This window comes from Erpetoichthys calabaricus, chromosome 16 (assembly GCF_900747795.2).
Source record: "Erpetoichthys calabaricus chromosome 16, fErpCal1.3, whole genome shotgun sequence".
Lineage (NCBI taxonomy): Eukaryota > Metazoa > Chordata > Cladistia > Polypteriformes > Polypteridae > Erpetoichthys > Erpetoichthys calabaricus.
Genome location: NC_041409.2, coordinates 94,136,907 through 94,164,190, shown reverse-complemented (window position 1 = coordinate 94,164,190; position 27,284 = coordinate 94,136,907). Strand labels below are relative to the sequence as shown.

The 27,284-nt window shown below is 45.0% G+C and overlaps 1 protein-coding gene across 1 annotated transcript in view; it reads left to right on the top strand.

Moving 5' to 3' along the window:
- Positions 1–12,994: 12,994 nt before the first annotated feature.
- Positions 12,995–27,284, top strand: part of LOC114666653 (ER lumen protein-retaining receptor 1-like) — a 20,639-nt gene continuing 6,349 nt past the window's right edge. The window contains exons 1-2 of the mRNA XM_028821592.2: positions 12,995–13,310; positions 20,642–20,742. Coding sequence (XP_028677425.1) covers positions 13,220–13,310; positions 20,642–20,742 — 192 coding nt within the window. The 5' untranslated portion in view covers positions 12,995–13,219. The remainder of the gene's footprint in view (positions 13,311–20,641; positions 20,743–27,284) is intronic.

Here is a 27,284-nt window from a genome sequence, read left to right as displayed (position 1 = left end):
AGATAGATAGATAGATAGATAGATAGATAGATAAAAAGATGCTATATAATAGATAGATAGATAGATAGATAGATAGATAGATAGATAGATAGAGTGAAAGGCACATAGATAGATAGATAGATAGATAGATAGATAGATAGATAGATAGATAGATAGATAAAAAGATGCTATATAATAGATAGATAGATAGATAGATAGATAGATAGATAGATAGATAGAGTGAAAGGCACTATCTATCTATCTATCTATCTATCTATCTATCTATCTATCTATTAGATAGATAGATAGATAGATAGATAGATAGAGTGAAAGGCACTATTAGATAGATAGATAGATAGATAGATAGATAGATAGATAGATAGATAGATAGATAGATAGATAGATAGATAGATAGATAGATAGATAGATAGATGTGAAAGACACTATATAATAGATAGAGTAAAAGATGCTATATAATAGATAGATAGATAGATAGATAGAGTGAAAGGCACTATTAGATAGATAGATAGATAGATAGATAGATAGATAGATAGATAGATAGATAGATAGATAGATAGATAGATAGATAGATAGATAGATAGATAGATAGATAGATAGATAGATGTATGGTGGAAGAATGTAACATGATGTTTGAATAAATTTGCAAATCAAATCATTTCCAGAGACAGATGGAAGAGGACAACCATCTCCTGAGTATGAAAATCAGTGTCAGCCAAAAAAAAGGGTAAAACGCCTGCCTGACATCTGTGCCATATACAGTAGTAAAAGGTGTTTTTATTTATTTATTTATTTATTTTAATGCATTGAGGACAGATTATATAGCAGATGAACTGTTGGTGTCTCTGACTGTGGCAGCCCCTGCTTTACCTACAGATGCAGTCTTTAACATTCTTAGTTGTCTCCTGAATCCCCACTCTTGTTTCTGCCATTGCTGCTTTTCGTTCCCAGTACACAGACTTACTGTGATTGTGCCGCAGCTTTCTTGTGCTTACATCACCTGCTGTGTGTTGATGATGAAGGATTTCCTCTCTCAGCCCTTTAAAGCACATTAGGCCTTTTGGGAATTCAACATTACCCCGGCTCAAAATATACTGTATTCTGGCTTATAAATTGTATACAGTACTTACTGATAGAAAAAGCCCCTCAGAACTCACCATTGGACTGAAATGTCAGCCTGAAATAACAATGAGCACATACAAATTAGAGGAAAGCCAAAGAGTACAGCAACACAGCCAGAGGAAAACAACCCCAATGGTGGCCATTAACAACAAGTGTCTTGCAGTCCTTCTCACGTGACCACCTCTGACACGGCCGGCGATTCTCCGACTCTGTGCTTGTCCAATATTATCCCATCCCCGCAGAAGAGCCTGGTGACGCTGCTGGCCATTGGTGGGCAGAGGGTCACGTCCCTAGATAATTTAGTCTGGGGCAACCCAAAGGGGCTCTAAGTGACAAGGTCAGGCCATAATGCTTTTTTATTATTTTTATTAGTTTGATGTTATTTAAGCAATGAGGATGGAGATTTCAGGCATCTATCTATCTATCTATCTATCTATCTATCTATCTATCTATCTATCTATCTATCTATCTATCTATCTATCTATCTATCTATATATATATCTATCTTTCTATCATTATTATATATTGCCTTTAATATCTATCTATCTATCATTATTATATAGTGCCTTTCATATCAATCTATCTATCTATCATTATTATATAGTGCCTTTCATATCAATCTATCTATCTAGCTATCATTATTATATAGTGCCTTTCATATCTATCTATCTATCTATCTATCTATCTATCTATCTATCTATATACTATATCTATCTTTCTATCATTATTATATATTGCCTTTCATATCTATCTATCTATCTATCTATCTATCTATCTATCTATCTATCTATCTATCTATCTATCTATCTATCATTATTATATAGTGCCTTTCAAATCAATCTATCTATCTAGCTATCATTATTATATAGTGCCTTTCATATCTATCTATCTATCTATCTATCTATCTATCTATCTATCTATCTATCTATCTATCTATCTATCTATCTAATCAATCTACATTGGGGACCTCCGGGGGTCCTAGGGGGACTCTAGACGAGGAGCGTTCCTGTTTGTTGCTTCTTGGCACTTGTATTCCCCCTCCCCCTGGAGATTTTAGAGTCCGGGGGGCTACGAGTGTCAAGAAGTCACATGATGTGAGGGGGTGATGATGCTGCCTTACTTTTCTGTGTCTGCAGATGTTTGTCTATCGATGACATTTTTATTGGTTTTCTGGGCTTCATGTGGAGTTTTTCTTGGCCAAGGCAGTGCTGGTCAAATCCAATATGAAGTCCTAGACAAGGCTGACTGTTGTTGCCCCCCTACCCTAAAAAACAAACCAAAATAGTTGCATAAAATTAGAAGTAAAAATCAAGGGTGCCTCTCTTTAATATGCCAACAGCTCACAGGTGCCCCTTGGCGTTAAGAGCATGCCTTTGTTTACACTAACATTAAAGAGGGTAAAAATGTCACCCCTCACCTTAACTAAACAGTGCCCCTCAAATAATGGCCTCCTAGAGGACCACCTATATCACCTAATGGGATGACCATCCCTGGACCAATGTGTGCTGCAACACCACCACCCAATTTATGCCCATCTATATACAATGTCTATAAAAAGCATTCACCCCCTTGGACATTTTCACATTTTATTGTACACAACATTGATTTATGGGGGATTTCATTTGGGTTTTTTGGTTGCTGACTAACAGGAAAAGATTCTTTAATGTGAGAGTGAAAACAGATGTCAACAAAAGTGGTCCCAATTCACTACTGTCCCACATGTGCATCTGAGGACCACCTTGCTGGTGCTGATCAAGTATGCAGTACCACGCCAAGGCGAGAGGGGGCGCTGTCGCTAACTGTCTTGTCTCTTCCTTCCACAGCTCAGAGAGGACGGCCCAGGAGGCCGACTGAACACGCCCCCATAACTCCCCAAAGCCACGCCCCTTCCGGTCCAAAGCGTATAAAAACAGCCATCCGCGGTAGGAGGCGCCTCACTTGTGACCCCAGCCTTCGACAGGACGCAGGTCCCAGTTAGACCTACAGATATGGAAACGCTGCTTAAGACCCAATGTTCTCCTGTTGATTTCTTTGAAACTTTATGACTTTTTATGTTGCCTTGCAATTAAACAGGGCTGGCCGGGTTGGCACCCCAAATATTTTTGGGATTCTGTCAGTCACTCAGTTCCAGACAGCAAATATAAAAACACAAAACAGCTGAGTATGCAGTCGATGGCAGCCATGACAGCCTCATGTCTGCGTGCTCAGGTGTCTTTTTCTCCATCCGCTTCGCTGTTTCTTCCTGTTCTTCTTTGCTAAACTGCTGAAGCTCTTGCAGGTGTCATGGAGACCGTGAGTGAACCTTCTTCGTCAAGTGCCATCACAAATTCTCAGTTGGACTGAGATGCTGACTCTGACGCGGCCACTCCAGGACATTCACATTCCTGTGTGGCTTTGGCTTCACGCTTGAGGTTGTTGTCTTCATGTCTTGTTGTCCTCTCCCAGGTCGCAGGTTTCTTGCAGACTCCGTCAGGTTTTCCTCCAGGATTTTCCCATATTTTGCTGCAGTCATTTTCCCCTCCCAAGCCTTCCAGGGTCCGCTGCACAGAAGCATCTCCACAGCCTGATGCTGCCACCTCCATGCTCCACGGCGGGGATCATGTGTCTGTGATCATGTGCAGCGTTCAAACATGGTGTTCAGTCTGATGGCCACAGAGCTCAATTTTCGTCCCATCAGACCACAGAACTTTCTTCCAGCTGACTTCAGAGTCTTCCATGTGCCATCTATAAGATGCCCTGTGTTTTTATTTCAATCTTTAATTAAAGCTGTGACTGGTGAAGCACCCGGGCACAGTTGGTATCTGCACAGCCCCTCCAGTCTGAGCCTCTGTAGCTTGTCACTCCTTTAGAGTTTTCTCAGGTCTCCCTCACTTGTGTTTGCGGAGGGTCTTCCCCCACAGATTTCCAGCTCTGCCATCCTCTTTCCATTTCTTCTTGACTGACTTCACAGGATGTTCAGGAACTTGGAGACTTTCTGGTCTTCCTCACTTGTGCTTTTCAGTTACGGGGTTGCTTGCTGTGTGCTGTTTAGACCACCATACTGACATCCACATTCAGGTGCATTTCTCCAACAAGCAATTGACACCCCTGACAGGTGGTCTTCATTGAACTAATTCTGGGACGTCTAAAGCCAATGGGGTGTCACATTAAAGGGGGTGAATACTTATTAGATCAGCTATTTAGTGCTGTACATTTGAAATTAATTTAGACCACCTTGCAGAGACCTGTTTTCACTTTGACATTAAAGACACTTTTTCTGTTGATCAATCCCAAAAAACTCAAATTCCATGTTATATAACAAAAACATGTGCAACCACCCAAGGGGGTGAATACTTTTTATTGGCACTGTATAGAATGCCAGAAATGTAAAGTGCAATTTGCCAAAAAACAAAGAAAAATAAATCTGCACCTTTCCCCCATTTTCCAGAACCTTCTGCCTGTCCTGTCCTGACCTCCATTATTCTGTAGTGTCGTCCTGTTAATCTCATCTCCTCCTCTTGACCACCAGTCCCCTCGCCCCCCAGAATCTTCTGGTTTTTTTGTTTTTTTTTATCTTTCTTATTTTTTAAGTTTGTATTTTATTCTGGTTTGCTTTGCAAAGTGTCTTATGATGGTATGTTCTGTGAAGGTCACTATATAAAATAAAGATTGACAGATTGACCATGAAAACCCTGAATCATTCCAATTTACAAAAGCCTACAGACCATAATGAGCACCGCCGGACCACTGCGACTAGTCAAATAAAACTGAGGACTTGTGTGACCCGGCAGTCAGCATTGATTTTCATAGACGGGACCTGAGGGTCCTGCAGCGTTTCTGACTGGACTGGGGGGGCACTGCGGATTTGCATGGCTCTCCCGACATTTTAAATAATCCAAAGACAAGCGGTCAGGGGAACCAGTCGTCTGTAACGCCAGCGCCTTGCGAGTGTGGACCTGTGAAAGAAGGAATGGCCTGACCCACACGGCTGATAGCAGAAAGTGAACTGACAGCCTGGCAAAACTCCCATCGCACCTTCACTAACTATCCGCATGAAAATGAAGATCAAAAATAAAATTACAATGTGCTTCTAAACACGTATAAAAATAACGTTAAAGTCCAACCTACATTAAAAAACGGCAGTTTATAAACATCAATAGGAAACATTGAGCTCTTTGGGGCTGCTCTCGCCATTTGTGCGCTTTTTCTTATTATTAGAGCGACTTGATGCTTACAGAGCCAGAGAGCGGCGGACGGCAGTGCAAATGGCACAGGCAGGGCCGCCCCCTAGCGGACAAGTCCTCAACTGTTCATCGCAAGGCTAAGTTGCTTTACTCGGGTCCACATTTACATTTACTGTACTTATTTATTCATATACAGGAATATTTAGGACAACATTTAAAAAAAAAAGAATAAAGAAAGAAATAAACAACAAAACCACATATTCCGTTACACATTTAATTTTTTCACACTCACATTTCACGCTCATTTTCTTTATTTATTGCCACATTTCACAGTGCTTTTATTCACATATTTATTAGTTTTTGTCCGTTATATTCCTCCAAACGCAACATGAAATGCGGCTTAGTTATAAAATTGTTACGTTCACTCGTCAAAGCTGAGAAGGCGGGCTCTAGCAGGTGCTGTGATGTGATTGGCGAATCATCCGTAAAGTGGACGTACACGCTTTGCTTGACTTGAGAAGCCTGAGGCTCATGCGCATGCTCAGTATTGGGACATGTGCCCGTCGACTACAAGTGCAAGAAAAAGTTGCCCAGAATTCATGTGCAAAGCGGCGAATTTGATTCAATAAACCCCGGATTCATCACTTGGAATCATCATCCAAAGTGTCTTATTGTAACGGTGGCATTTGATGGCCGAATGTTTACGTCCTGTGTACCGACAATCCACCAATTAGAACACAGCATTCACTAGGACCCGCCCTCTCAGCTGTGACGAGTGAAAGTATTACATTCCAGCCGAATCTCATGTTGCGTGTTATGTTAACGGTGACATACCGGTGAAAGAAAGAAATCATTAATTAAATGCATACAGATTTACACTACAAAAATATATTTAGAGACATTGAAATATTTATACTCACATTTCATGTTGTTATTATTTTATTGTTCGAAACATTCTTCCATAATATCCAAAGCCACTTACAACAATTTCAGATAGTAATGGTTACTTTTCTTTTGTTTGTCTAGTGGGAACACAGGCAGGTGATATAACACAGTGTCAGTGCACCGAGACAGTGACTGGGTGCTGAACCCATGGTGGAGCAGTGCCACTCACTCTGCCACCATAAGCAAATCATTTTACCGGACAGTCTTCATACTTAACAGCGACTGGGGAGCAAAAGGTTTTCTATGCACCTTTATGCAGTTTTGCATCTAGGTCATTAAACGAACCTTATACAGTCACACAGCAGCCCTGTGGTGAGACATGGATAAGTAGAATAAGCAAAGGTAATAAAGGCTAATGCAGTGATATATAGAGAGAAAGAAAGAAAGAAAGAAAGAAAGAAAGAAAGAAAGAATGAAAGAAAGAAAGAAAGAAAGAAAGAAAATTCAAAATTAGTTTGTCATACTGCTAACAGTGAAAGATGGCATAAAATATGTAGCTAAACTTCAGCAATGAAAGTGGAGTAAAGAAACATTTCTAAAGCTGTTTATAATAGTATCACTATTAGATAGAGATAGATAGATAGATACTTTATTAATCCCAATGGGAAATTCACATTCTTCAGCAGCAGCATATTGATACAATAAATAATATTAAATTAAAGAATGATAATAATGCAGGTGAAAAACAGACAATAACTTTGTATAATGTTAAATGTTAATGTTAACCCCCCGGGTGGAATTAAAGAGTCGCATAGTGTGGTGGAGGAACGATCTCCTCAATCTGTCAGTGGAGCAGGACAGTGACAGCAGTCTGTCGCTGAAGCTGCTCTTCTGTCTGGAGATGATACTGTTAAGTGGATGCAGTGGATTCTCCATAATTGATAGGAGTCTGCTCAGCGCCCTTCGCTCTGCCACAGATGTTAAACTGTCCAGCTCCATGCCAACAATAGAGCCTGCCTTCCTCACCAGTTTGTCCAGACGTGAGGCGTCCTTCTTCTTAATGCTGCCTCCCCAGCACACCACTGCGTAGAAGAGGGCGCTCACCACAACTGTCTGATAGAACATCTGCAGCATCTTATTGCAGATGTTGAAGGACGCCAGCCTTCTAAGGTAGTATAACCAACTCTGTCCTTTCTTACACAGAGCATCAGTATTGGCAGTCCAGTCTAATTTATCATCCAGCTGCACTCCCAGGTATTTATAGGTCTGCACTATCTGCACACAGTCACCTCTGATGATAAAGGCACTATATAACATAAAGCGCAACTGAATCAGAGAAAAAATGTTCCACACTGCTGACAATGAAAGGCACCATTACATTTGCAGCTAAAATGCAGAATATTAGGCAGGTATAATAAAAAAACACATTTCTAAAGCCGTCTGTAATAGCATCACAATGAAACGCACTATATAACACATGCTGTAAATGATTCAAAATTAGAAGAAAAGATCAAAGCACTCTGACACAGTGTTGACGATAGAAACTATGATATAACTTACAGCTTAAATGAAACAATAGAAAGAAGAAAGAAAAAAGCAAACCAATTCTAAAACACCAGGGAAGGCGCTATATAACAAAATGTAACTGAATGAAAGAAGGAAATTCACAGTTCTAAACTTTGGTAAATAATAATAATAATCTGTATATGAAGTATGGTTGTGACTCCATAAGATATGTTTTATGGTTTAGTATATGATAGATAGATATGAAAGGCACTATATGATAGATAGATAGATAGATAGATAGATAGATAGAAAGGCACTATATGATAGATGGAAAGGCACTATATGATAGATAGATAGATAGAAAGGCACTATATGATAGATAGAAAGGCACTATATGATAGATAGATAGATAGATAGATAGATAGATAGATAGATAGATAGATAGATAGATAGAAAGGCACTATATGATAGATAGATAGATAGATAGATAGATAGATAGATAGATAGATAGATATAAAGGCACTATATGATAGATAGAAAGGCACTATATGATAGATAGATAGATATAAAGGCACTATATGATAGATAGAAAGGCACTATATGATAGATAGATAGATATAAAGGCACTATATGATAGATAGAAAGGCACTATATGATAGATAGATAGATAGAAAGGCACTATATGATAGATAGATAGATATAAAGGCACTATATGATAGATAGAAAGGCACTATATGATAGATAGATAGATAGATAGAAAGGCACTATATGATAGATAGATAGATAGATAGATAGATAGATAGATAGATAGATAGATAGATAGATAGAGCTAGTAATGCCCACACATGCAAGTCATCAAAATGGGGGTAGTGGGGGAGCCCTGTATATGTCCTGTATAGTAGGCTGGCAAAGGTACCCCTGCCAAAGTGATGTGCCCTAGACAGCTGCCTATGCCATAGTCTTTAAGGAACTGTCAAACAGACAAAAGGATTTGCATAACAGATTTGAGGGGCAACATAGATGAATAGAGAAAAGACACAATATACTAGACAGTAATAGATGGACATGAATGGTACTGTAACAGATAAACAGGTAGACGTGAAAGGCATTATATGAGATATATACAGTACATAGGCATGAAGGGCAATGCATAATAAAAGGCACTATATAATAGATAGACAGAGAGTGGCACGGCACTACTGTATACAAGAGACAGACAGAGAGATAGGAAGGCACTATATACGAGGTACACAGGCAGAGATGTAGATTGACAGATTGGGGGCACTAATCGATTTCTTGTTTCTTTTCTGTCTTCACTCAGTAGGGGGTTCTTTTTAAAAAGTGCATCCCTCCAGATTGTTACCAAGCACAATGTCTACAAAAACTCTTCATCTCCTTGGACGTTTTCTCATTTTCTTGTTATAGATCGTTGAATTCCAGTGAAATCAGATCTCTGCAAGGTGGTCTAAAGTAATTGAAATATAAAGCAGGAAATGACTGATGACCTGTGCATCTGCCCCTCTTTAAGTTGGTACTTAGTAGATGGCAGCCATGACAGCCTTGAGTCTCTGAGCTCAGGTCTCTCTTTCTCCATCATCTCCACTGTGCCATTTCTCCCCAGTTCTTCTTCTTTGCTAAACTGCTCAGCTCCATCAGGTGTCATGGAGTTTGTGAGTGAAGAGCCTTTGTCAAGTCCACCACAGTTCTCTTTGCATTGAGATGCTGACTCTGACGTGGCCACTCCAGGACATTGACATGGCTGTTTTGAAGCCATTCCTGTGTGGCTTTGTCTTCATGTCTTGTTGTCCTCTCCCAAGTCACAGGTTTCTTGCAGACTCCATCAGGTTTTCCTGCATTCATTTTCCCCTCACAAGTCTTCCAAGGTCTTCTGCAAAGAAGCACCTCCACAGCCTGATGCTGCCACCTCTGCACTTCACGGTGGGTTTGTGATAAATGTAGTGTTCAAACACAGTGTTTGGTCTGATGGCCACAAAGCTCAATTTCGGTCTCATCAGACCACAGAACTTTCTTCCAGCTGACATCAGATGTGCCTTCTGTTGAGATGCCCCGTGTGTTTCTTTCTCTTTGCCCCTCTGGTGAAGCACCTGGGCACAGTTGCTGCCTGTGCAGTCACTCAGTATCAGCTACTGTAGCTTGTAACTTCTTCAGGAGTTTCATGGTGGTCTCCCTCAGATTTTGTGGGTGGTCTGCTCTAGCAGATTTCCAGCATGACGGACTTCACTGGATATTCGTTGTCTTGGGGGGTTTTCTTGTCTCCATCCCCTCACCGCTGCTTTTCATGGAGTTGCCCGTTGTGTTACTTTTTCTTCTTTGCGTACGTTGGGCCACCAGCCTGCCTCACCTCAGGTCGAGCTGCCATTTATACACACCAGTCAACTGTGACCACCACTGAACTAATTCTGGAGCTTCTAAAACCAACGGGCTGCACCACTGATAGTTTAGGGAGTCTCATATTACAGGTAGTGAATATTTATGAGATCAAATACTTTGTGTTTTATATTTGTAATTAATTTAGACCACTTTGCAGAGATGTGGTTGCACTTTCACATTAAAGGGTCTTTTTCTGTTGTTTGGTGTCAGAAAAGCCAAATGAACTCCACTGGAATTCCCCCCCACATCTCTCCTATCTTTAGGTGACCCTGTAAATCCCGGCCAGTCACTGTCTATATCGAGCACCTGCAGAACGTTCTCACTGCGTCTCCATGGACTTTTCTCCAGGGATTGTGGGATTCCTTCCCCCTTGGAGATTCACACAAGTCCAACATGGATGTCATATCAAAGGATTGCTGGGTTCCCCTTTGAGATTCACAGGAGCTGAACATGGATATCAAATCGAATCCCCCTTTGAGATTCACACAAGTTACGTGGGCGTCATTTTGAAGATCTCAGGTGGTGCTCACCTTGGAGATTCATGCAAGTTAAACACTGATATCTTATTGAAAAGCAGGGTGGGGGTTTTAAGGGATCCCCCCTTAAAAATTCACACAAGTTGAACGTGGATGAAATATTGAAGAGCAGAGTTTGGATTTCAGTTTCTGTAGCCGAGGATCGGACCGCCAAGGTCCCCGCCTTCGGCCACCACCCAACTCACACTGCACCCGACCTCCTTGGCCCCTCCCATAGGTGGTGAGCCCATGGAAGGGGGACCCACGTTGCCTCTTCGGGCTGTGCCCGGCCGAGCCCCATGGGTGCAGGCCCGGCCACCAGGCGCTCGCCATCGAGCCCCACCTCCAGGCCTGGCTCCAGAGTGGGGCCCCCGGTGACCCGCGTCCGGGCAAGGGAAAACGCCATCCAAAATTGTTTTTCTTCATAGGAGGTTTGTTTAACCGCTCTTTGTCTCATCCCTCACCTAGGACCAGTTTGCCTTGGGTGGCCCTACCAGGGGCATAAAGCCCCGGACAACAGAGCTCCTAGGATCATTGGGACACGCAAAATCCCTCCACCACGATAAGGTGACGGTTAAAGGAGGGACGGTTAAAGTTGTGTGTTCCAACTACAGAGGGATCACACTCCTCAGCCTCCCTGGAAAAGTCTATTCAGGGGTCCTGGAGAGGAGGGTCCGTCGGATAGTCGAGCCTCGGATTCAGGAGGAACAGTGTGGTTTTCGTCCTGGTCGCGGAACAGTGGACCAGCTCTATACCCTTAGCAGGGTCCTGGAGGGTGCATGGGAGTTTGCCCAACCAGTCTACATGTGTTTTGTGGACTTGGAAAAGGCATTCGACCGTGTCCCTCGGGGAATCCTGTGGGGGGTACTCCGAGAGTATGGGGTACCGGCCCCCCTGATAAGGGCTGTTCAGTCCCTGTACGATCGGTGCCAGAGCTTGGTCCGCATTGCCGGCAGTAAGTCGAACCCGTTTCCAGTGAGAGTTGGACTCCGCCAGGGCTGCCCTTTGTCACCGATTCTGTTCATAACTTTTATGGACAGAATTTCCTAGGCGCAGCCAGGGCGTTGAGAGGGTCCGGTTTGGTGGGCTCAGGATTGGGTCACTGCTTTTTTGCAGATGATGTTGTCCTGTTTGCTTCATCAGGCCGTGATCTTCAGCTCTCTCTGGATCGGTTCGCAGCCGAGTGTGAAGCGGCTGGGATGAGAATCAGCACCTCCAAATCCGAGACCATGGTCCTCAGCCGGAAAAGGGTGGAGTGCCCTCTCAGGGTTGGTGGCGAGATCCTGCCCCAAGTGGAGGAGTTCAAGTATCTCGGGGTCTTGTTCACGAGTGAGGGAAGAATGGAGCGTGAGATCGACAGGCGGATCAGTGCGGCATCCGCAGTAATGCGGGCGCTGCATCGGTCTGTCGTGGTGAAAAAGGAGCTGAGCCGCAAGGCGAAGCTCTCAATTTACCAGTCGATCTATGTTCCTACCCTCACCTATGGTCATGAGCTATGGGTAGTGAAATGAGTTTCCTCCGCAGGGTGTCTGGGCTTTCCCTTAAAGATAGGGTGAGAAGCTCAGTCATCCGGGAGGGGCTCAGAGTAGAGCCGCTGCTCCTCCGCATCGAGAGGAGTCAGATGAGGTGGCTCGGGCATCTGATCAGGATGCCTCCTGGACGCCTCCCTGGTGAGGTGTTCCGGGCACGTCTAACCGGGAGGAGGCCCCGGGGAAGACCCAGGACACGCTGGAGGGACTATGTCTCTCGACTGGCCTGGGAACGCCTTGGGATTCTCCGGAAGAGCTAGAAGAAGTGGCCGGGGAGAGGGAAGTCTGGGCATCTCTGCTCAAGCTGCTGCCCCCCGCGACCCGACCTCGGATAAGCGGGAGACAATGGATGGATGGATGGATGGAGTTTGGATTTCTGTGAGAATCACAGGAGTTCATGGGTGTTATTTCAAAGAGTGGGCTTTTACCATCTTAGAAATTCACGCAAGTCGCTATTGTTCCAAAGATCATCCAAACCCCCCCCCCCCCCCCCGATGCCAACAGCTATGACTATTGTAGTTAAAAAAGAAAAATTCCAACCCCTCAAAAGTTTGCCGCATCAGATCACCAATATGGCAGCCCTGTCTACAAAGGGGGGGGGGGGTCACTCTATACTGTGAATGACGGCTCAATGTGCTCAGTAAAGACATGGCAAGTCCAACTGTTTGTGGATTATTAGTTTAGTCAAATGAAGACCGGAGCACATTTCATTAAGAATTATTTAGACATCCAGGAACTCCAAAGGCTTCCTTTTACTTTTTCTTGCAAGCGCCGTCCCTAGCCGGCCATTGCGCTTTGTGTTGCTGCCCCCTCCTGGCCGTCAAACGGAGCTCGTCGAACGCTGAGCACCATCGAGTTCACGTCTCGGCACAGAGCGGCAATCCTCGAGTCCGCCAGTTCCATCCCGGCGAGCGCCGGCTCCTTCGGACGCGCTGACTTCCGCGTAGGAGACGGACAGGTTCTGTGGCGTGTTGGAAACTGAGTGAAGTGGAAAGGAAAGAACAGAGCAGAGCAAAGTGTGGACGAGACAGCAGGCACTGAACCTCCACGTGGTACAGGCAGTCAGGAGTCGACCTAAGCCGGAGAGGAGAGCCCGAACCGCGGCCAAAGAATGAACGTTTTCCGGTTCCTCGGCGATCTTTCGCATCTGGTCGCGATAGTGATCCTGCTCTTGAAGATATGGAAGACGCGCTCGTGTTCGGGTGAGTGGTCAGGAGAGGAGGCAGCAATGCAGTGCGGCGCGCTCGTCGAGCTCTCCCGTCTGTCCCTTTTAATCTGCCTTTATCCATTACAGGTGTCGCCGTGCGGCCGGAGCCCACCCGAACGGCGTTTGGCGCGCAGCGGTAGTCAGCCTTCGACGGCTCCTACGCTTGGCAGCCTAACTTGAGAACACATTAACGAGTGGCACTTGGCGGACCTGTCCGCTTGCGGAGCTTACCGACTGGGGGGGGCGCCGTGAAAACGTTTGTCAGCAGCAAATGTGATTTTAAAGTCCCCACATTTAGAAGGTCCCATGGAGAGATGTGGGGTAGCCATGCGTGTTGTTTTAAGTAGGGTGGGCACATTCCTTGCTGGAGATCCACGTGGACCCGCGGTGTTTGGAGGTGATTTTTGTAGCTTCCGAATTCCTAAGGATTTGTCCCTGCCATCAGCGCGCTGCGCTTTCTCGGACTTCCTTTTCGTTGTTGTGAACTCTGGGCGCAGTTAATGGGTCAGTAGGGGGCGCACCTCGGGTTGGTTACATTCCCTTTTCTCTTGTTTGTGTTCAGCCGGGGGTGTTTAAGGCGGGCCGCAGAGAAACCATAAAATCAAAGCATTCTGTTAAAGTTACAACTGTACTGATGCATACTGGCGTCATATCTCGAGTCAAGGGTGATTGTAATATAAAGGTACAGTACAATCTGATTCTCCCTTACATATTACACATTTAAAACTTTGAAATGACAAAAAAGTGCACAAGCACCGTTAAAGATTTTAAATGATAGAAGAACCTTTTTTTGTCTGCTTATTGTACTCGACGCAAACTAAACAGTTTCTTCTTACTGTTTTGCTGACTCCTCGATCCAAGACAACGTAACAACATTTGAGATACCGCTGGTTTCATTTCGTTTTTCCAGTTGGAGCACAAGCAGGTGAAGTGACCTGTTCAGGGTCACACAGTATTAGTGGTGGGATTTGAACTCCAAAGCCTTAACCTCTATGTCCCTGCTGCCTGCAAATGTTTTTAACAAGTTAGAAAATGTACTGTATGGCATAATATTCAGGTGTTCTATGTGATGTTTCAAAAGACGTGGGTTAAGGCCATGTCACATTAGGCGATTTTTCCGGCGATTTTCAGTTGTAGTATTCATTTACATAATCTTTGTGCATCGATGGTGTGCTCCGCTGAAAACTGGTCATGTGATGGCAGTGAGTTTTCTTCAGTCATCGTGATGGGCTCTGTGTACCTTTGAGCTAAGAATCACTGAAGTACGGTGCTTGTAACGTAGCAATGAGGAACAAGGGGGTGTTGAGGACCTCATAAAACAGAAGAGAAGCTTGTCTGTCTGATGTCTCGTATGTTTCATATCGCAACAAAATTGAAAGACGAAGAAAGGGTCGGAGACTGCAGCTTGCTGTGCCCATTAACCATTCACACAGCGCCAGCTCTGTCACACAAACGGGCGAGTCAGCAGGTGCGACGTGGGCAGCGGTTCTTCGTCACGTAGTTTGACACGGTGCAGCGATGAGATCAACGACAGTGGTCCGCAAATTTGACATACCCAAAGACTAGCAGTCACCTTATTTGACGTCCGCTTTAAAGGAATTGTCGGTGCCGATTTGGCCCCTGCTGTGTAAGTGGGTGGTTGTGTTCACTCTTTAAAGGACTGGCGCCCTGCCCAGAGCTTGTTAGTGCCCTGCCTTGGGCTGGGGGAGCCTGGATGACCAGTTGCAATTTTTTCAGGGTGCTTCTTTTCAATAAAGTCCGAAACTTTTTCCCCACATTGCCAACACTTCCTTTGTCTCAATTGAAGAGATCACCTCCTCTGCCATGCCAATCTCCTGCAGAACCTCCGTATGCTGCCACGTCTGTAGGTTCCGTCAACTCCTCCATCGTCAGTTCCTCGGAGCGTGCGGTGACAAGCTCTTTGATGGCTCGTATCTTGAATTTTGGCTCGTAACTCAAGGCAAAAAAATCAACCTGGTGACGGCTCGTATGTTGGGGGCACTCGTATCTCAAGGTCCCACTGTCCTATAAATGTACCAAAGTGGAAGCAGATGTACCGTTTCTGTAAAGTACTTTGGAATGGTGCGGGGGCCCTCGATTCCAGTCCTGGCTGCTGGTGTTCATTTCTCCCAGTTTTGTAATTCAGAGTCAGCCCTAGCAGGTAAACAAACTTGATATTTAATTCTATGACTTGTTAGCGCTTTCATTCTACCAAGGCCAATCTTTTTAATTTTCTGAGAACGTTATCGTTTGTTTTGTGGTCCGGACCAGATCTGTACCTCTCGGTCCTTCCCTTCTCTCTCATTTATTTCAAAACTTTGCCTTAACACGGGTCTTTCACGATGAATATGCGCAGGTTTAGACTGGCAGAGCTGCTGGTTGCTTTGTCATTTGCACCTCATTATTAGCTGATGGCTGATGAGCACACAATTAAAACCTCAGTGCAGCAGATTAAAGCTAAAAGAAGCAGCTGAGTGGTCCGAGTTGTAATGACAAGTTAAATAAGGTAAGCGGCAGTACTGCTTTAGTAGTAAATGGACAGGTTCGAATTAAGAAATTGGTTAACGTGCACGGCTGCTGCTGCCACTGCGGCCCACCGGGATGCAACTGAGGAGCCGAGTCTTAATGAAAAGCCACCACGTGATCTATAAAATACATAACGTTTATTTAAAGTAAGATTGGGTGCCCACCCTAAAAGTACTAAAGTGTAATTCCAGGCATCATGTAACGTTTAATTTGGGCACTGTGACCCTTTGTTGTAGGACTTGAAAGCCCCCGCTTGTCTGAAGGGCCGAGTTTGAATTGCTTGATACGTCAATTAGCGGCATCTGCTTTGAATGGGACAAGCAGTTGGCACATCGGGTCTGTTAAAACTCGGTTTTACGCCCAGCGTCGGGTGCTTTGTTGCGAGAGGCACTGCCTGTCCACCTTCTTGTGCCTTCTTCACCACGAGACGTTGGCAGAGTTCAGTTTGTAAAACGTAGCGTTGAACTCGTGCCGAGTCAATTCACACCCCTGGACCTGCTGTGCCACTCTGAGTCAGTGTCACCTGCCAGGACTTGCGTGTTCAGAAATGGCAATGACTCAAGCATACCTCAGATTTAATTTGGCGCTCGTTAAATAAAAAGAAAGCGTAGTGCATTGGGGGGCACTGCTCCCCGGGCTGCATTCAGTTTACATTTGTTCCCGGTGTCTCTGTTGGCATCGTTTTTGAGATCTCCAGTTTGCCCACATCCCTGCTGGTTTAGTGGTTTGGCATTTCCATATTGGCCCCAGCAAGAGTGTGTGTTGGCTCTGTGGCTGACTGGTGCCCAGTTCAGGGCTGCCTCCTGTTTTGTACCCGGTGCTGCCAGGCTAGTCTCCAGCCCCTCACAAACCTTAACTGGATTTAGTGGGTTTGAAAATTGTACTGCGGTGGGTTGGCACCCTGCCCGGGATTGGTTCCTGCCTTGTGCCCTGTGTTGGCTGGGATTGGCTCCAGCAGACCCCCGTGACCCTGTGTTCGGATTCAGCGGGTTGGATAATGGATGGATGGATGAAAATTGTTATATTATGTGAAAAAATTGTAATGGTGTCACCAGTGGGAAGTTAACTTAGGACCCCCGCGCCTCTCTTTGTCTCATGTCCTCACATGAAGAGGGCAGCCTTGTGGCCCCACCAAGTCAGAAAGGACCAAAAAGGGGGCTTCCTCTGCTCAAGTGACTTCTGTCTGCAGCTGTGATGGTGTCATTACATGGTGGCAGGCTCTCCCACTCAGCCTCGCTGCCCCTCGTTACAGGCACTACGTCACGTTATCTTGTATAAAATTCATATGGATGGATAGTAACAGGAATATTTCACAAGATTAGAAAGACGCTCCGTAACAGGAGTATTGGTCCTCTGCCTGTCATTTGTTGCACACATCAGAGGTTAATGCCACCTTTTGGTTATTTAGGTGCTCAGACCCACGTATGTGCATCTCCACAGCACAGTCGGTCGGGTACCTGCTGTTTGCCTCCCTGGCCATGGCTGCCCTCAGGCCTGGTGCTTTTGGTCCAGCAGCCTTGCCATCTCCGTATCACTCCAGTCTTTGAATGGCATCATAAATGCGCTGCTTTGAATTTCTGAGTTCAACTCTTGGTGTCAAATATCCATATTGTCTGTGTGGCAGTGTGGGGACCCCAGTTCCCCAACAGCACCTGGCCACACTTTGTTCACATGTCAATACTCCTGCTCACACTTGTACTACTCTACGTGTGTTTTAGATTAAATGGCAACTCCAGATTAGTCCTGTAGGTGTGAGAACGTCCCCTGAGATGAACTGGTGCCACCTCCGGGGTTGTCTTCCCACTTTGTGTCCCAATTCATTCATTGTGAGACCCTAACTGAGTTGTTGTACCTGCTGGCACTGACATCGTAATAGTACGTAAATAAAGGGTCTTGTGATGGCGGTCATTATGGAAAGGCACGATACAGAGGACATTTCCTCACATCTGATGATCCACAGGTCTCCCAGATTTGTGTGGTGAAGCGGACACGCAGGGGTTACAGGCACAGGACCCCATCCGCTAATACGTTTTAGGCCCATAGTTACTGAATATTCAAAGGTGCAAAAAGCTGTAAGAAATGTAAAATAGACAAGATAAAGATGTGTGGTGCCCCCCGACAAAGTGCGTAGTTCACCAGTTCTTTAGTGAATTTGAAATTTTACTTATAAATTTGTATATTTATGGTAGTAAACAACAAAAGTGATTAATATTACTGACCTAAAAGAAATCCAACAAAACACCAAGCACAAAATGACAAGCACTGGTGACACAGTCCGGTTTGGCAGATGATGTTGGTGTAGCTATGAAATGAACCCCAACCCCCCGTGAAGAGCCCCCTGAGCGTTATGTCGTTTTTTTTCCTACAATGAAGCCGATGTATGTGAAAATTCATAGAAGTCGGGAGAGCTTCCAGCTGAAGACGTTTTCCAACCCCCAAGAAATCGCATGAAGATGCGAGCACAGGACACGAGCATAAATCGTGAGAACACTGCAATCTGAAGGGTGTCACCGTAATCCAGCTGTGCTGTGATGTGCTGACACAACCTGGACTGTGACCCTGCCGGCTTCTTATGACTCATTTTTAAAATTGCTGCCCTCACCTTCAACCCAGCAGCCCCTCTTGGCAACCACCAGAGCTGCCCAATGATGCAGTACTTGTGGGGCTGCTGGGAGTGGTAGTCCATGTAAGTAGCGGGGCTACAGCATTGTCTGTGGTTTTCCATAATACGTCGCAAAATAATTGCCATTTAATTGTTGATCACAAACCTGCAAATAGGCAGAATAATGAATTGTAAACCCGCGAATCAGAAGGGCCGACCTGTACTGCCTTTGATTTTTCACATTTGGTTTGAGCTAATTAAAGTAAAGTTGAGGCCTACATTGTGAAGATCCAGCGTGGACTCAACAATTCATTACAGAAGCAGGAGTGCGGCCATGAGACAGACTCGCTTTGTGTAGTAGCTGTTGCAGTGTGCGTGAGGATCCCTTTGGGAGCGCAGCTCCAGATGATCTTAATCTCAGCCTTTTAAACATACCCAGACAGACAAAGCCACGTGTGGAGATGTGCCGTCACCTCACTGCTTCGGGGGTCGGAGGTCGAACCCCAGCCCAGTCACAGTCTGCGCAGAGTTGAGGTGATTTCATCTCGACACTCCGGGGCTCCTCCAGTATCCCAGTGGCCTGCCATTAGCTGAACTGGTGACGAGTCCGTGTCCTGCCCAGTGATGAACTGGTGCCCAGGACTTGTACCCATTGTTAATGGTGTTGTGTGCAGCACTCACTGCCCTTGACTGGTACGGTTTGAACTGAGTCTGGGGAATCTTAATTGGTCGTATTCAGACTCCATTGCCTACACCAGCTCCTTGTTTCAACAACATGTTTGGGTTGAGGACTGTTTGTGACTTTTTGTCATGGATCCATGGGTATTTTGAAGGGGGGGGTTACACAATTTTTGAAAAATAAACTCTCATCTGAAGCCTAGTGTTAGCCCAGAATGCCCACACAAAGGTGGCAGAGTACATAACACTCAAAATTGACAGAAAAAATGTACTTAGCTTGACTTCTGATGCGGGGGTCTCTTGTAACATACCATCAGCTGTAGGAACATGGAGCACATCACTGTCATCGTTGTTGCAGCAAGGGTCTCTGGGACAACACGAACTGGCTGTTCATCAGTACCCAGCTGGCTTGATACAGAAAAAGGGTCACAGACTGGATGGGAGCAAAAGGATAAAATTGAGATGTTAACTCGACAGACACAACGGACCGCCACAACAGCATGTATTGTCTCCCCCCCCCTTTATTTAAATATTACTTCCAATATTTCCTAATAAAAAATCCAATTAATTCCTGCTGTAATCTGGCAATATGGAGGCCTAACCTTGCTGTGTGGTCTCTCTCTGGCTGCAGCTGATGTATCCTCTCGTGTCCTCAGCATACGCCAAAGTGCTTCTTCTCCATGAGGGCGTCAGTGCAGTTCTGCCTACGGGACGTAAGGTGAAGCACAGTGACATACAAGTTACTGGTTACCCTTGGTTCTCGCTACACCGCCCTTTAACCTTTGATCCTTGATACATTTCCTTTGAAAAAGTTAACCTGCCAAGTAAGCAGGTTCGGTCTCCGGCCACCACCGCGTATGTTTTAATCAATCCAGACATTTTATTTTTTTTTGTTGAGTTTTACAAATGAATAACAGAAATGGTGTCCCAGAGCAGCCCCTTTTCCTTTCGCTTGCCATGTTGCTGTCTGTGAAACGTCAGGAGAAGCATACGGCACCTCTGACCGTGTGGCCCCTGGCAGGACTGACCATGGAGTAAAGGGACCACCACGGTTAGCACTGCTCGGTGGGGCACCGACAGGAATCTGGGATTGGGCCGCTGCTAAGAGGGGCCCTGGCAGTGCCTGCTTGGAGAGGCCTACGCAGCGCTGATCTCAGGGGTCCCAGGTTTGACTAGCAGTGGATCTGCTCCCTGACCATGGAGTGAGCTACGCTAGCCATTGGCACAGTGCTACTGAGTAAGGTGAGGTTTATGCAGCGGGTGTGGCACATGCTCACGCAGGGTATGTCTTACAAAGCTCAGCTTCTGTTACGAGCTCAGATTACGTTGTGCATTGTTAGGCGTACTGGAAAGACCTGTCAACTGAGATGAGAGTGTAAAGGGCGCCCTGTTAAAGGTGTGTCGGCGATGTGGAGCTACTCTGCACTGCTGATGGCTCCGACTTGGTTTGGCAGCTCTTAGTAAAATGCACGGCCTACAAATTAATTTTGCCATCTCTTGGTTGTTTCTTGTTTCTTCAGGCATCTCGGGTCGCAGTCAGATCCTCTTTGCTATTGTCTTCACCACAAGATACCTGGATCTCTTCTCCAACTTCATTTCTGTCTACAACACGTCCATGAAGGTGAGAGGTTTTGTCTGCTAGCCATTCAGTCAAGTGGTACGAGTGAACACCTGTCATTGGGTGCCATAGTATACACAGCCCGTGGATAAAATGGTACCACCCAGCGCCATTGAGCCACAGCACAGAAAAAGGTCTGGGGCACAACTGAGACCCCATATAATGAAAACAAATGGCAAAAAAAAAAATGTTTTTGACGTGTTTTTTGTCACTACCTGATCTGCGCTGCCAAACTTCGGGTCATATGGGTTCTTGGCAGGTCCAGGAGGGAGACATCAGTGGTGGAATGGTCCCTCAGTCTTCTGTCCTGGAGAGTTAGGAAGAGGGAAGGCATTAGAACACAGCGCCAACCTCTGGTTCAGTGGGTACCTACCATCATCAGAGCCCCTAATCTACCCCAGAAGCATACGGGTTGACATGAGCTTATCCAGTTCAGGCTTACAAGGAGCTGGAAACCAGTAACGTCAGCACTGGGGACCTGCCAGTTCTAGAGCATAAAAACACGTGTAAGGCCAGCTGATAATCAGCCACCAGTTAAAATGGCACACACAAGCAGAAAAACTGGAATATCCATAGAAGTGGCGGCACAAACACACGGGGAGGCTGTGCAGAGTCCACACAGGCGGTCACTGGGCCTTCAAATTAAGCTCCAAAGTCGTGGAGCAGCAGCTCTAATCCCCCTGCGCCTTCCAGAAGGAACTTCATAACATTAAGAAGAGGTTTGCCTTGTGTGGCGTGTAGACAGTGCAGCAGACTCGGTACTTGACGTCAGTGTATCAGGGGGGCACATGACTGACTGACCAATAGAAACTTTATTAATACTGAAAGAAACTGCAGGGCTACGGCATTGGACAAGGCACAGATATACATGGAACAAGAATAATTATAATCTTCAATATGCCGACAAGGTACAAATGCACATAGAGCAAGAATTATACAGAAGTAAAGAAAGTGCAGGCATTTACAAAGTGTGAGGTGGTTGGAATCATCACATGCTAATCAGTCACAAGGTGGCCTGTTGAGAATTGTTAAACTCTGGGTGGGCAGGGAGTTTAGGACAAGCCAGATTTCTAATGTCACCCAACGGAAGGACGGTGGTATTAATACAAGTATGAACACCAACTTTGAAATGTGTAGTCTACAGTCGAAACACAATGAGTAGCACATTCACGTCTGCTTGCCTTTATGATGGACATACGAGAAGTCAGGCAAAGTGACCCCTTTGATTGGCTCACTGATCAGATTACAATATGCAGGCTTTCGAGGCGACTCAGGCAGATGGAATACAGAAACTGGAGCTCCCTGAGTTTATATACACATCAGGACAAATAACAACGTTGGAAAACCTTTAAGTGAGACATCTTAAAATGTAAAAAATTAATAGATCTCTTCAGGCTAAGATTCATTTAGCAAGAGAGGGGAACAATGTCTAGTCGAGATCTTTGAATCTTTCAGCCCCTTTCAGTTATCCGTCCTAATTTTGCATTAAACTATACTGACATTTATTTGTAACAGTTTTGCATCTGTACGCAAGTGTCCTGTAGCGGTCCGGTGCCGCTAAGATTCACACTGTCAAGATGACGACGATTTATTTATTTTTATGGAGGAGATCCCAGGGACGCTCCCAGCCTTGGCCCGACCCACATACACTCACAAACAGAGACAAAATAATCAAACAACAATTAAAGAATATAATGAAATAAATGGAAGCAATTACCACCCCTGTACCCCTACAGCGAAATTACATTAAACACATTAACACAAACAACCCCCCCACAGCAAAGTCCATGCAAAACAGCACTGGATGTAATGTATGATGACGATAGCAAGTCCAGAGATCTGTACGTTGTAAGGGAATGAAAAAAAAAAACACAGTCCTACCGGTAGTCCCTGAAATTGGTGAAGACGGGTGGACGGTTCAGGAGCGCTCCTCTTCTTGCTGTCCTCAGCACACAGGCAGACAGAAGACAATGCAGACCCCAACAACGAAACAATCCAGGACTCAAGGACTAAATACGGTTACACAACAGAAGGCAGCCAGACGGCTACACACAATACAACAAGAAACACTTTTTTTCTCTTTGGTCACCTGCCCTCCTTTTCAGCCACTCTGACCACCTTTGACCCCACCAGCCCCTGCAGGGACTGCTGGGAGATGTGGTTCTAACTAATAGTAGCACTGCTACAGTCCATATCCATTTAGCAATAGAGGAGAACAATGTCTAGTCAAGACCCTTGAATATTCACTCTACATTGTTCTCCTCTCTTGCTAAATGAATCTTAGCCTGAAGAGATCTGTTCATTTTGTACATTTTAAGATAGATAGATAGATAGATACTTTATTAATCCCAAGGGAAATTCACACACTCCAGCAGCAGCATACTGATAAAGAAAATATTAAAGAGTGATAACAATGCAGGTATACAGACAATAACTTTATATAATGTTAACGTTTACCCCCCCGGGTGGAATTGAAGAGTCGCATAGTGTGAGGGAGGAACGATCTCCTCAGTCTGTCAGTGGAGCAGGACGGTGACAGCAGTCTGTCGCTGAAGCTGCTCCTCTGTCTGGAGATGATTCTGTTTAGTAGATGCAGTGGATTCTCCATGATTGACAGGAGTCTGCTCAGCGCCCATCGCTCTGCCACAGATGTCAAACTGTCCAGCTCCGTGCCTACAATAGAGCCTGCCTTCCTCACCAGTTTGTCCAGGCGTGAGGCGTCTTTCTTCTTTATGCTGCCTCCCCAGCACACCACTGCGTCGCCACAACCGTCTGATAGAACATCTGCAGCATCTTATTGCAGATGTTGAAGGACGCCAGCCTTCTAAGGAAGTATAGTCGGCTCTGTCCTCTCTTGCACAGATCATCAGTATTGCCAGTCCAGTTTATCATCCAGCTACACTCCCAGGTATTTATAGGTCTGCACCATCTGTACACAGTCACCTCTGATGATCACGGGGTCCATGAGGGGCCTGGTCCTCCTAAAATCCACCACCAGCTCCTTGGTTTTGCTGGTGTTCAGCTGTAGGTGGTTTGAGTCGCACCATTTAACAAAGTCCTTGATTAGGTCCCTATACTCCTCCTCCTGCCCACTCCTGATGCAGCCCACGATAGCAGTGTCGTCAGTGAACTTTAGCACGTGGCAGGACTCCGAGTTGTATTGGAAGTCCGACGTATTTAGGCTGAACAGGACCAGATGTCTGACTTAAAAGGTTTTCCAACGTCGTTTCTTCTCCTAGTGTGTATATAAACACAGGGAGCTCCAGTTTCTTTATTCCATCTGCCCGAGTCGCCTCGAAAGCCTGCATATCGTAATCTCTTTAGTCAGCCAATCAAAGGGGTCATTTTGCTCGACTTCTTATGGCAATAAATGAATTGGGTTGAAGTGGCGCACAGCAGCTGCACATGATTCCACAGCAATTGAACACAACTGGGTGGCCATTATTTAGGAAAGTGGATGAGGCAGAGGAGCTGCTGAGCGCACGTCTGGCAGTGAGAATGTCAGGAGTAAGTAAAGAGCACCAGCTGAGTGAGGCCTCATGCTTGAAGTGCTTGTAGACCAGTGTGCAGATAGTCGTTTCAATAGGCATCGTTGTATTAATAATTTAAAACAGTTAAGAGAGGGTATTCTCATCATGGGGGGGGGGGCTGCAATTACCCTGACGTTAAGTGGGATAGCAGAGCACAAGTACAGAGACGTGATCAGCGAGCGCCTGCTAACAACACCAACAAGAGGAGACGCCCGTCTAGATGTCAATCAAGATAGAATTTGAGGGGTAGCGGTGCCCGGCCCACCAGGGTGCAGTGACCGGAGCGTAACCCATCCCTCAGAGATCTGACCGAGCACATGTTCAAAAACAGAAACTGTAGAGCTTACCTTTAATAGAGCAAATGTCTAGCTGATATGGCAGAATCTAAAAAAGACTGAAAACGTTTCAATGTGGAATCAGTAAGCGAGCAGTGCGGCAGGTTTAAGATCATCGTACACACAACGCCGGACACGCTCATCCTGAAAGTTAGAAGCGGCAAAAATGTAAAGTGAACTGCCCTGTGGATTAATCAGAAACTGAAAAAGAAGTCACAAAGAAAAACATCTAAGAATAAGGAGTAGAAGACCCCAAGTCCTAACACTGACTGTACAGCTTAGGGGGGGCAAAGGTCAACAAGGAATTCAGACAGCGTAAAGGCAGAGGGAGGACAATACAATGGAAAGGCCAAAGTCAAATTGGATTTTTGTTTTTTCCGTATTTTAGTAGTAGAAGAGCAACCAAGGAAGAGGTGAGTGCATTAGAGAAGGTGAGGACCAGCTGAAATGTGCTCTTTTGTGAAGAAGGTGCTGACCTCCCAGCAGTTACTGGGACTCCCCAGGACCTAAAACTAGGGGGCTTACAGAGATCAGTGAACCTTATGAACCTTTGACGTGCATTTATGTTTATTCAAAAATCATTTAAAAAAAATGAAACAAAAAGGTAATTTGCTTGATCCACACCACCAGGAAAAGAAGCCTTCATTGCAGGAACATCTGCTGTTGTGCCTGATGTTGTTTACATGGATTTTCAGAAATCCCAAGCAGTAATGTCCAGTGATCAGACTAAACGACGTGGAGCGGTTTAGAGATGGGGGCGCCATTGGCTTCAACTCACAGAGCTTGAGGGTCTTTGGGTCGAAATTAGGAGATGTGAAAAGTGGGGTCCCTTTGGGGATCAGTGCTGGTGCCTTTGCTTTTTTTAAAACACATAAATCATCTGGATAAGAATCTAAATAAGCGCTTAATTAAGTTTGTACCGGTGATCCTGAACAAGGTAGAAGTGTCGACAGTCTAAAGTCAGCCAAATGGGTACAGAGGGGCAGATTTGGGGCAGAGGTAACGTAAAGCGTTGCACGTAGGATCTAACAATGGGAGGTCTGACAATTGAAAGTAATAGAAGCGAGTAAGAAGCCTAAAAGGCGCACCTGGGGGGGGGGGGGGTGTCACAAAATAGCACTTCTGAGGTGCTTGTTGGCCTAAACCATCAGTTCAGATATTCAAAGCTTTCCTTTGGTTAATAGATATGTAATAATACAGTAATAGCTTATTCAGATTTCAAAAGAAAAACTCGATTGCTTTTTACTTTCTCGTATACAAAGTGTAGGCAAAATATTGCAATCGTCCAAAGATTCGATGTTGAGATTTTGATGAATCTCGACGTTTTAGACCTCCCCGAGTCTGAAAATACCATTGTTGGAATTGTGTCAGTCTGTCTGTGTGTGTGAATGTAAACTCGATAACCTGAGTTCGCTTTCACTTTGGTCACCCAAATTTTGCATACAAGTAGGAGGCACAAAACGTACATTTCTGTCAACTTTTGGGCTGTTTCCACTAACTTGAAGTGGTACTTTACTTTTTATTCATGCAGCTGCATAGTTCAATTTATTCAACTTCATTTATATAATAATTGTTCAATATATTATTGATAGGGGCAGCACAGTGGTGCAGTGTGTAGCGCTGCTACCTCGCAATAAGGAGACCTGGGTTTGCATGTTCTCTCTGTGTCTGCGTGGGTTTCCTCCCACAGTCCACAGACATGCAGGTTAGGTGGATTGGCGATCCTAAATTGTCCCTGGTGTGTGTGTGTGTGTGTGTGCCCTGCAGTGGGCTGGCTCCCTGCCTTGTGCCCTGTGCTGGATGGGATTGGCCCCAGCAGACCCCCGTCTTAGGATATAGCAGGTTGGATGATGGATGTATTATTGATTTGATTTGTTGTTGATGGTTCTTTAGTGTACATAATATAAAAATATAATCCTTGTCTTGTTTGGTTTACTCCTCAAATATCCATACCCATATCTGAGTATGCAAGAAAGTCGAGGGGAGACCACCGCCGGTTTTTATTTTTTAATCACAATTTTTTGTCCAAGTAACCATTAAACACTCCGGGTACGCTTCTCTACAGTCCAGTGCGGAAAGTTCATTGTGTCTTTTATCTTGAACAAACGTAGAGACGTAAACCGAAGTGCCATCTGGTGGAGAAACAGCAGATAAACCGCTGTATTGTGACTTAGTGAACTCAGCTTTTTTTTTTTTATTTTTATTTATCTATAATAATAAAAGGCAAAGCCCTCACTGACTGACTGACTGACTCACTGACTCACTCATCACTAATTCTCCAACTTCCCGTGTAGGTGGAAGGCTGAAATTTGGCAGGCTCATTCCTTACAGCTTACTTACAAAAGTTAGGCAGGTTTCATTTCGAAATTCAAAGCGTAATGGTCATAACTGGAACATATTTTTTGTCCATACACTGTAATGGAGGAGGCGGAGTCACGTATCGCGTCATCACGCCTCCTACGTAATCACGTGAACTAAAAACAAGGAAGAGATTTACAGCACGAGTCACACGCGGGAGCGAAGGTAAATGACGTTAATTTTTGACTGTCTTTTAATACTGTGTAAGCATACATATTAACACATGTGCAATTAAACGTGTGCATTTACGGGGTGATTTCTCAGGCTTAAAAGCTCACCTTTTATCAAACGCGGGAACAAAGGTAACTGACGTTGTTAACTG